This window comes from Triticum urartu, unplaced genomic scaffold (genome assembly GCF_003073215.2).
Source record: "Triticum urartu cultivar G1812 unplaced genomic scaffold, Tu2.1 TuUngrouped_contig_2164, whole genome shotgun sequence".
Taxonomy (NCBI): domain Eukaryota; kingdom Viridiplantae; phylum Streptophyta; class Magnoliopsida; order Poales; family Poaceae; genus Triticum; species Triticum urartu.
Window position 1 is genome coordinate 6292 of NW_024112630.1, and position 11963 is coordinate 18254.

At 47.1% G+C, this 11963-nt stretch overlaps 1 protein-coding gene across 1 annotated transcript; it reads left to right on the forward strand.

Moving 5' to 3' along the window:
* The first annotated feature begins 10719 nt into the window (after nucleotides 1-10719).
* Nucleotides 10720-11750, forward strand: LOC125526881 (LOB domain-containing protein 12-like). Its single transcript, XM_048691490.1, has 2 exons — nucleotides 10720-11054; nucleotides 11148-11750. The coding sequence occupies exons 1-2, from the start codon at nucleotides 10899-10901 to the stop codon at nucleotides 11559-11561; spliced, it is 570 nt and encodes a 189-aa protein (XP_048547447.1). The 5' UTR covers nucleotides 10720-10898; the 3' UTR covers nucleotides 11562-11750.
* Nucleotides 11751-11963: the final 213 nt, after the last annotated feature.

The window sequence follows — 11963 nt, forward strand, 5'->3', positions numbered from 1 at the left end:
TCTAATAAGTATATGTGAATGACATATTGTTGATCGGAAATGATGTAGAATTTTCTGGAAAGCATAAATGAGTGATTGAAAGGAGTTTTCAAAGAAAGACCTCGGTGAAGCTACTTACATATTGAGCATCAAGATCTATAGAGATAGATCAAGACACTTGATATATTTTCAATGAGTACATATCTTGACAAGATTTTGAAGTAGTTCAAAATGGAACAGTCAAAGAAGGAGTTTTTCCTGTGTTGCAAGGTGTGAAGTTGAGTGAAGACTCAAAACCCGACCACGGCAGAAAATAGAAAGAGGATGAAAAGTCATTCCCTATGCCTCAGTCATAGGTTCTATAAAGTATGTTATGATGTGTACCAGACCTATTGTGTACCTCACCAAGAGTTTGGCAAAAGGGTACAATAGTGATCCAGGAGTGGATCACTGGACATCGGTCAAAATTATCCTTAGTGGAATAAGGATATGTTTCTCGGTTATGGAGGTGACAAAAAGTTCGTCGTAAAGAGTTACATCGATGCATGTTTTGACACTGATCTGGATGACTCTGAGTCTCAATCTGGATACATTTTGAAAGTGGGAGCAATTAGCTAGAGTAGCTCCGTGCAGAGCATTGTAGACATAACAAAATTTGCAAAATACATACGGCTTGAATGTGGCAAACCCGTTGACTAAATTTCTCTCACAAGCAAAACATGATCACTCTTTGGGTGTTAACCACATAGCGATGTGAACTGGATTATTGACTCTAGTAAACCCTTTGGGTATTAGTCACATGGAGATGTGAACTAATCACATAAAGATTTGAACTATTGGTGTTAAACCACACGACAATGTGAACTAGATTATTGACTCTAGTGCAAGTGGGAGACTGAAGGAAATATGCCCTAGAGGCATTAATAAAGTTGTTGTTTATATTTCCTTATATCATGATAAATGTTTATTATTCATGCTAGAATTGTATTAACCAGAAACTTGATACATGTGTGAATACATAGACAAACAGAGTGTCCCTAGTATGCCTCTACTTGACTAGCTCGTTAATCAAAGATGGTTAAGTTTCCCATAGACACGTATTGTCATTTGATGAAAGGGATCACATCATTAGAGAATGATGTGATGTACAAAACCCATCCATTAGCTTAGCACTATGATCGTTTAGTTTGTTGTTATTGCTTTCTTCACGACTTATACATGTTCCTATGACTATGAGATTATGAAACTCCCGAACACCGGAGGAACACTTAGTGTGCTATCAAACGTCACAACATAACTGGGTGATTATAAAGATGCTCTACAGGTGTCTCCGATGGTGTTTGTTCAGTTGGCAAAGATCGAGATTAGGATTTGTCACTCCGATGGTTGGATAGGTATCTCTAGGCCCTCTCGGTAATGCTCGTCACTATAAGCTTTGCAAGCAAAGTGACTAAAGAGTTAGTTACGGGATGTTGCATTACAAAACGAGTAAAGAGACTTGCCGGTAACGAGATTGAACTAGGTATGAGGATAACGACGATCCAATCTCGGGCAAGTTAACATACCGATGACAAAGGGAACAACGTATGTTGTTATGCGGTCTGACTGATAAAGATCTTCGTAGAATATGTAGGAGCCAATATGGCATCCAGGTCCCGCTATTGGTTATTGACCGGAGACGTGTCTCGGTCATGTCTACATTGTTCTCGAACCCGTAGGGTCCGCACGCTTAAGGTTACGATGACAGTTATATTATGAGTTTATGCATTTTGATGTACCGAAGGTTGTTTGGAGTCCCGGATGTGATCACGGACATGACGAGGAGTCTCGAAATGGTCGAGACGTAAAGATTGATATATTGGAAGCCTATGTTTGGATATCGGAAGTGTTCCGGGTGAAATCGGGATTTTACCGGAGTACCGGGAGGTTACCGGAACCCCCCGGGAGCTAAATGGGCCATGATGGGCCTTAGTGGAAAAGAGAAGAGGCAGCCCTACATGGGCTTGCGCCTCCCCCTTCCCCTAGTCCTATTAGGACTAGGAGAGGTGGCCGGCCCCCTCTCTCTCTTTTCCCCCTCCGCGAATCCTATTCCAACTAGGATTGGGGGGGGGGAATCCTACTCCCAGAGGGAGTAGGACTCTCCTGGCGCACCCCTTGTGGCCGGCCAGCCTCCCCCCTTTGGTCCTTTATATACTGAGGTAGAGGCACCCTAGAACAAACAAGTTGATCCACGTGATCTATTCCTTAGCCGTGTGCGGTGCCCCCAGCCACCATATTCCTCGATAATACTGTAGCGGAGTTTAGGCGAAGCCCTGCTGCTGTAGTGCATCAAGATCGTCACCACGCCGTCGTGCTGACGGAACTCTTCCCCGACACTTTGCTGGATCGGAGTCCGGGGATCGTCATCGAGCTGAACGTGTGCTCGAACTCGGAGGTGCCGTAGTTTCGGTGCTTGATCGGTTGGATCGTGAAGACGTACGACTACTTCCTCTACGTCGTGTCAGAGCTTCCGCAGTCGGTCTGCGTTGGGTACGTAGACAACACTCTCCCCTCTCGTTGCTATGCATCACATGATCTTGCGTGTGCGTAGGAAATTTTTTGAAATTACTACGAAACCCATCAGTTCAAACGTCGTTGAAGTCCGATTCTAAGCCGTAAAGCATGCACACTGAACCTATCGAGTTAGTCATTAGCTTTAGCTCTGCCAGACGTTCATAACATCTGGTGTTGCTCTAGCAGCAGGCTGGCACCCAGCGTGCTTCCAGGACGTAATTTCTTCTGTGCAGCAATGAGGATAATCCTCAAGTTACGACCCAGTCCGTGTAATTGCTACCATCATCTTTCAACTTTGCTTTCTCAAGGAACGCATTAAAATTCAACGGAACAACAGCACGAGCCATCTATCTACAATCAACATAGACAAGCAAGAACTATCAGGTACTAAGTTCATGATAAATTTAAGTTCAAATTAATCATATTACTTAAGAACTCCCACTTAGAATAGACATCCCTCTAATCTTCTAAGTGATCACGTGATCCAAATCAACTAAACCATAACCGATCATCACGTGAGATGGAGTAGTTTTCAATGGTGAACATCGTTATGTTGATCATATCTACTATATGATTCACGCTCGACCTTTCGGTCTCCGTGTTCCGAGGCCATATCTGCATATGCTAGGCTCGTCAAGTTTAACCTGAGTATTCTGCGTGTGCAAAACTGGCTTGCACCCGTTGTAGATGGACGTGTAGATGACGTAGAGCTTATCACACCCGATCATCACGTGGTGTCTGGGCACGACGAACTTTGGCAACGGTGCATACTCAGGGAGAACACTTCTTGATAATTTAGTGAGAGATCATCTTATAATGCTACCGTCAATCAAAGCAAAGATAAGATGCATAAAAGATAAACATCACATGCAATCAATATAAGTGATATGATATGGCCATCATCATCTTGTGCTTGTGATCTCCATCTTCGAAGCACCATCGTGATCACCATCGTCACCGGCGCGACACCTTGATCTCCATCGTAGCATCGTTGTCGTCTCGCCAATCTTATGCTTCCACGACTATCACTACCGCTTAGTAATAAAGTAAAGCATTACATCGCGATTGCATTGCATACAATAAAACGACAACCATAAGGCTCCTGCCAGTTGCTGATAACTCGGTTAAAAAACATGACCATCTCATACAATAAAATTCAGCATCATGTCTTGACCATATCACATCACAACATGCCCTGCAAAAACAAGTTAGACGTCCTCTACTTTGTTGTTGCAAGTTTTACGTGGCTGCTACGGGCTTAAGCAAGAACCAATCTCACCTACGCATCAAAACCACAACGATAGTTTGTCAAATAGACTCCGTTTTAACCTTCGCAAGGACCGGGAGTAGCCACACTTGGTTCAACTAAAGTTGGAGAGACAGTCGCCCGCAAGCCACCTGTGTGCAAAGCACGTCGGGGGAACAGGTCTCGCATAAGCGTACGCGTAAGGTTGGTCCGGGTCGTCTCGTCCAACAATGCCGCCGAACCAAAGTATGACATGCTGGTAGGCAGTATGACTTATATCGCCCACAACTCACTTGTGTTCTACTCGTGCATATAACATCAACATAAATAACCTAGGCTCGGATGCCACTAATGGGTTTCGTAGTAATTTCAAAAAATTTCCTACGCACACGCAAGTTCATGTGATGCATAGCAACGAGAGGGGAGAGTGTTGTCTACGTACCCAACGCAGACCGACTGCGGAAGCGCTGACACGACGTAGAGGAAGTAGTTGTACGTCTTCACGATCCAACCGATCAAGCACCGAAACTACGGCACCTCCGAGTTCGAGCACACGTTCAGCTCGATGACGATCCCGGACTGTGATCAGCAAAGTGTCGGGAAGAGTTCCGTCAGCACGACGGCGTGGTGACGGATCTTGATGCACTACAGCAGCAGGGCTTCGCCTAAACTCCGCTACAGTATTATCGAGGAATATGGTGGCTGGGGCACCGCACACGGCTAAGGAATAGATCACGTGGATCAACTTGTTTGTTCTAGGGTGCCTCTACCTCAGTATATAAAGGACCAAAGGGGGGAGGCTGGCCGGCCACAAGGGGTGCGCCAGGAGAGTCCTACTCCCTCTGGGAGTAGGATTCCCCCCCCCCCAATCCTAGTTGGAATAGGATTCGCGGAGGGGGAAAAGAGAGAGAGGGGGCCGGCCACCTCTCCTAGTCCTAATAGGACTAGGGGAAGGGGGAGGCGCACAACCCATGTAGGGCTGCCTCTTCTCTTTTCCACTAAGACCCATCATGGCCCATTTAGCTCTCGGGGGGTTCCGGTAACCTTCCTGGTACTCCGGTAAAATCCCGATTTCACCCAGAACACTTCCGATATCCAAACATAGGCTTCCAATATATCAATCTTTACGTCTCGACCATTTCGAGACTCCTCGTCATGTCCGTGATCACATCCGGGACTCCGAACAACCTTCGGTACATCAAAATGCATAAACTCATAATATAACTGTCATCGTAACCTTAAGCGTGCGGACCCTACGGGTTCGAGAACAATGTAGACATGACCGAGACACGTCTCCGGTCAATAACCAATAGCAGGACCTGGATGCCCATATTGGCTCCTACATATTCTACGAAGATCTTTATCGGTCAGACCGCATAACAACATACGTTGTTCCCTTTGTCATCGGTATGTTACTTGCCCGAGATTCGATCATCGGTATCCAATACCTAGTTCAATCTCGTTACCGGCAAGTCTCTTTACTCGTTCTGTAATACATCATCTCACAACTAACATATTAGTTGTCATGCTTGCAAGGCTTATGTGATGTGCATTACCGAGAGGGCCCAGAGATACCTCTCCGACAATCGGAGTGACAAAACCTAATCTCGAAATACGCCAACCCAGCATGTACCTTTGGAGACACCTGTAGTACTCCTTTATAATCACCCAGTTACGTTGTGACGTTTGGTAGTACCCAAAGTGTTCCTCCGGTAAACGGGAGTTGCATAATCTCATAGTTATAGGAACATGTATAAGTCATGAAGAAAGCAATAGCAACATACTAAACGATCGGGTGCTAAGCTAATGGAATGGGTCATGTCAATCAGATCATTCAACTAATGATGTGACCTCGTTAATCAAATAACAACACTTTGTTCATGGTCAGGAAACATAACCATCTTTGATTAACGAGCTAGTCAAGTAGAGGCATACTAGTGACACTAAGTTTGTCTATGTATTCACACATGTATTATGTTTCCGGTTAATACAATTCTAGCATGAATAATAAGCATTTATCATGATATAAGAAAATAAATAATAACTTTATTATTGCCTCTAGGGCATATTTCCTTCACTTTAACCCAAGTCTTGGTCTCTTGGTTCAAACTCAGCCCTATCTTAATTAAAACAAAATTGAGCTTCTCCTTGTTAATCTAATTTTTATGCTACTGACATTAAATGTGCACGGATACTTATTATGTTTAAGGAGGTTGTACCACATAAATCAAATTATTTGGTTCAATTATTTTGTTTCAATCTAGACGTAAAATTGTAGTTCTAGGCAACTTTATGATGATCGCAAATACTCCCTCCCTAGCAAAATGTAAGATGTTTTTTATGCCCTATGCAAAATCAAAGAACTTCTTACATTTTGGTACAAAGGGGCATCCTTACTAGACCAGACGGCTTCACTACGTACTGATCCTTATAAGACTAGGCAGCTTCACTACATAACGATCCACTTGGAATGAGTAAAAACTACTTGATTTAGTTTAATAAATACTCCTTCCGTCTCAAAATAAGTGTCGCTGATTTAGCACTGACATTTATTTTGAGACGGAAGGAGTGGTATTTTAAAACCCGTGCAACTAAAATTCCCCCTCAACCCCTCAAATTTCCTCCGGAACGGGATTGACGTATGAACCCTAAGGTAGATCAAGTGCTGCTTGAGTTGCAAGAGGGTACCAAGTTAACCCAATGCAAGAAACAGATCTCAGCAGTCTGGTTAGTGCATCACTCAGCCAAGAAAATTGCATATACATAGGTTGTAATTTTTTTTTTTTGCAAAAATGATTCAAATCTATTATCAAAGTTCATAGGAGGTACAAAGCACCTTAAATGTAATAAAAATTACAACGACATTCCGAGACCACCGAACGACCACTACCGTCGTCAGAACGACCCACCGACGCGCCGCTGTCGCCGTTTCCCTGCCGGAGCCGACTTGACCTTGTCGATGACAGGCGGGAAGTCTTCATGCACGTGCCCCTAAGGACCAGTGCCCTGGAGCCACAGTCGTCGTCATTGAACCCCTCAATAGATCTGAAACATCTGACACCAAATCTCGCCACATGATGAGAAACCCTAACCTCGCCGTCCAAAATAGACGATATGAATCTACGCTGGAACTTCGTTGACTACGTTCAGATGAATGAACTCAAGGAGGATCCGAGGCCGAAAGAGAAACTCGAAGAAAAAGTGACGCCATCCGTCCGAGCGCCGCACTTGCGAGGACTAAAAAAACCCTAACCTAAACTACTAACCAGAGCGGAGGCATTGGGATTGCCCTCCTCACCACCGGCCGCCGGAGCAGCGGATAGAGAGGAGGCGAATCCACATGCTCGCCGGCGAAGCCTGATGGGAAGAGTTTACTCTAGCCGTCAAGGGATAGCGGAGTGAAAGAGAAACCGTAGATTACATAGGTTGCAAGTTGCGCACGAGATGAAGCATCTGTGGATAGAAATAAAAACATCAATTTGCCGGGATCTAATCAGCCGAATCAGTGTTGTTAACATAGTAGTACTACTCCAGTGCCATTACTTACAACCTGGGGTCTAACACAGGTCAGTTACTGGGGTGAGTAAATTAAGACTAAGCGTACAAAGTACTCTTGCAAATATGTAGTAGTATAACTCTTGCTTCACTTAAAACACCTTTCTATTTCACATATTAGTTTTGTCTATTAACCTAAATTACACGTAGGTCCCATTTGTCACGGATAAATATAAGAATCCCAGATAATTGTGGCCCGGGACGGAGGAAAACATGCGAGAGTTTTTTTGTCTACAACCATCCGGAATTGATCCTGCCGAGTTCCACACTTGTGGTTATTCCAAAAGGCGGAGCAAAGTGGTAATCGAGCTTCGTGCTTGTGTTTCTCCACAGAAACGGACCCTCTAACGTTCACAAGAAAAGTCACCGTACTACAATGCCAGTCTAGTGTAAATTTAAGAAGGAGAGTTAGGGATTGTTAGCAGGCTGTTTACTATTAATATTTACTGTAGATCTAAATAATTCAAAATTAATTTTATTTTACTATCAATTTGTTTATATGTAATTACTATAAATGTACATAGTAGATCATGAATTTACAAATTAATTTAAGTCATTTTAGCGTTAATTATATGAATAGAAAGAAGGAAAGTTAAGGTACTGTAACTTTTCTAACATTCCTTATCAATGTTAGAGGATCCGGTTCCAGTCGACCTATGAGGCCGGATTGCCTATTGTTGAGTTTGACAATGCTGCGGGGTTAGGACTTAGGAGATGGTGGGCGAGCTCCGCACCTGGTAGATCCAGAATGCAAAGCAGACAATCTAGGCACCGAAATCATCTCACTAAGAGCATCTTCACTAGTCCCCCAAAAGGCCCCTCAGGATCACCTTTTCATCGCCGGCAGTGAAAAAAGTCCCCGCTCGTGCTTCCAAGATCCTGTTTTCCGCTGGATTCGTGAAATTTTAGCGCCGGTAAACCTACCCCAAACCCAGCCGCCTGGGGGGCATTTGGGAGCGCCAGCGAATTGTTTTTGCACGCAAAGGCCCACATGCAGCCTCGCAACACCCTCTCTCCTATCACTTTTGACCTGACACACGCTCGAGCTCTCTCTCCTCGTCTTTTCTTCCAACAACCACGGACCCGCGCCGCTCGCCGTCTGCTTGCCTCCGTGCGCGCCTTCGTGCTTGCTGCTGTGCTCGCCGCCGGGGCCGCCCTACGTGCCTGCTCGCACGCGTCCGAAGCCGCGGCAGCTCGCCGCCGACGTCGCGGGAGCTCGTCCGCCGGCGTGTGGTCGTGGTGTGGCCGGGCCGGAGCTCGCTGCACACGGACGCCGGCTCGCTGCTCGCTGACTGCGTGCCTTTGCTGCCGCGCGGTCGCGGTCACCGCTCGCCGCTCGTCGCAGTCGCATGCTTGTGTGTTGGTTCAACCTCCGCCATCGAGGCTGAGCCGCAGGAGCTTGAGGCGCATGGTCGGGGCGGCGCGTGCGGGGTGGCGCGTGGCAGAGGCTTGGAGGTGACCTTGGCGCGTGGCTGAGGCCTGGCGCGTCGCGGCGGCACGAGTGAAGGAGGAGCTTCGACCGTCCGCGCGAGTGAAGGTCTGGAGGAGGAGTAGCGGTTTCTGCGGCCGTGGAGGAGCCACGAGACGGCGAGGCCAGGGAGCGGAGAGAGGCGCAGAGGTGCTCGCCGGGGCTGGGACGGGGTGGCCGTGGACTGGACGCACTCAAGGTGAAGGACGCCGTCTCCGCCCTCATGTTTCTCGAGCTCGGCGTCCATGGAGCTCGGGGCGAGGCCGGGCCAGCCATGTCCTGGGGCGAGCGCGGCTTGGGCGGCCATGGCCTGGACGGCGGGCGCGGTGGGTGAGGGCGCGGGCTGCTATCTCCTTCACGGCTGGAAATTTTTTCATCCCCAGGCTAAAATTTCCGCCCGCAGCCCCCAAGCGACGAAAAAATGTCTCTTGGGAGGCTCAACGGCTGAAGATGCTCTAAGGGTCAGGAGTTGATGGTTGTGATGATGTGTTTAATTATGCCAGAAATCATCTCACTAAGGGTCCGAGCCACAGAACAACCATAGTCGTAGGTTTTTCAACATATAAATAACTATTGGCAAAACAAAAAGCCTACTCTTAAAAGCATAATCCCTTTATCGTTTTAATAGCTTCACAACTTAGAAACAAAATCATTTGTAACCGGAATTTTGATTGGAAAAATAGGATCTCTTGTAGTCCTTCATAAAAGTTAGAACACTTAAAAGTTATATATAACTGGATTTTTTTTGCGTGCACGCAAATGAAAATATTTTTGGATAAGCTTTTGTAGGTTCACACATGGTGACATAGCTGCATATATGAATTGTTTCATATTTCTAGAGGGTGTCTTTTTTAAGAAAGAAAATCCCTTGACTTCTGTGACTAGATCATGTACACAGCCATAAGTGATGAGTATTGGCAGATCGATGATCACAAGAAATGACAGTACATACGTACGAGTGGATCGTATGCCATCCTTCTAAAGCAGCGTTTTAACACATGAAGGTGCCGGATCCAACTGGTCAGGACTAGATTAAGGATTTTCATTCATGAGAGGACGTGCTCTTTATGAAAAACAAACGTTTTTGCCTTGCTGGGCTGTACAAAGTCGGGTAGTTAAATCTTATTGCCAAAAAAGAAGAAGAGGCGGGTAGTTAAGTGTCATGGATTGGAGCCACAGCAGATGAAGGAGAAACACGACCTCGGGACAAGGGAATTCCGGAAGATTCTTGCCTCAGCAACTAGGTGCACCGTTGGCTTTACGCGACGGAAGGAGTAAGCTTCACACTGCTGGATGGATTCTTTGCTTCAGATCCACGATCTCATCTGCTCACGTACGTACGTCGCTTGTATCCCTGGTCGACAGTAAACATATATACTAGTACTAGTACTCGTAGTTGCCTAAGCCACGTCCTGTACACACTGCACCGTTGGTTCACTTTAGGCCTTATCAATGTCGTAGACGTTACTTACATGTATATATGCTATATATACAGCCTACAGCACAAGTAAATCCGGCCGTCACATGCACGCACGTAAATATGGTAATCACCCGAGCGACATGACATTCTGACAGAATTAATTGTGTGGTTTGCGTTGTCCTGGCTAAGATTCCTTATTGGTAATTAACGGCGACTTTGATGCCCTCGTGTCCAATGGAAGCATCACCCTCTGCCACACTTCGCCTCCGTGAAAAATTATGTCTGTGCTGTCTAGATTAATTAAGCTACCCTTAGTCCCTTACCCTTTACTTTCTTCAAGTGATCCAGCTACTATGTCAGAGGCAGGGCATCTCTTGAGAAACTAGCCAACAGCGCTGTACTAATTACCCTTGTCTCTCTCGGGCGTGGAGTCTCTCTCAACAGCACACACATGCGTCGTCGTCGTCGTCGACCGATATAAATAACTGCTCGCTTCGCACACTCCGGTCGCCATCGAGCTCCTTGTTGCTGAACTCGCTTCTCTAGCTCTAAGCCTCTAGTTGCACAAGCTGGCAGGCTCAAGTGCTCTAGCTCCTCCTAACAGAAACTACACTAGAGATCTCCGGCCGGCCGCCGGCGGCGCTGATACACTGCAGGCACATACGACGGTCGCGTTCATGGCCGGCGGGTCGCCGTGCGCGTCCTGCAAGCTGCTCCGGCGGCGGTGCACCAAGGACTGCATCTTTGCCCCCTTCTTCCCCGCCGACGACCCCCACAAGTTCGCCATCGTCCACAAGGTCTTTGGCGCCAGCAACGTCAGCAAGATGCTCCTGGTACGTGCATACTCCTACGTAGCTAGATGATATTTCATGCAATGACGCGCGGAGACACGCAGACGCTAACATATGAGATGCCATTACTTGCAGGAGCTGCCGGTGCAGCAGCGCGGGGACGCGGTGAGCAGCCTGGTGTACGAGGCGAACGCGCGGGTGCGGGACCCGGTGTACGGCTGCGTGGGGGCCATCTCCTTCCTGCAGAACCAGGTGTCGCAGCTGCAGATGCAGCTCGCCGTCGCGCAGGCCGAGATCCTGTGCATCCAGATGCAGCAGCGAGACGGCTGCCAGTCCCAGGACGACGCAGGGCGAAGCGACGGCCACAGCCTGGCGGCCATGCAGCAGATGGTCGTCGACGACACCGCGGCGGCAGAGGCTTTCCTGATGCAGAACGGCGGCGGCGGCTTCCCGCCGCAGCTGATGAGCAGCTACGGCGGCGCGCCGGCCTCCAACGTGCATCACTACGGGCAGCAGGACCACCTCAAGAGGGAGTCCCTGTGGACGTAGCTAGCTAGTCAAAGTCAACTTGTGTAGGACTTAGCTTGTCGCTAGCTATGCACGTGTAGGGGTTTAGGTTAATTGCGTTATGATGACTCTTCTCTTATTTTTACATTTTGAACTCCTCTCTCTCTCTCTACCTCTCCCTGCTGGTGTTGTTGTGTTGTACTAGGTGTTTGATCCAGAATTAGTACGAGATCCATGCTTTTCTGATCATTGTCATGTTCTTATCTAAAAAGGCTCACCGCCTGTTTTATAGATAAAGCAACAATCATTACAACCCAAAGCATACAACTCTGACACCACAACACACATAGGCAGGATACAACAATGAATAAGAACAACAACGACGTCACCCCAACCCACTCCAAGCCCGTAACGATCGCTTAAAGATTCGGAGTTCTCTACCGT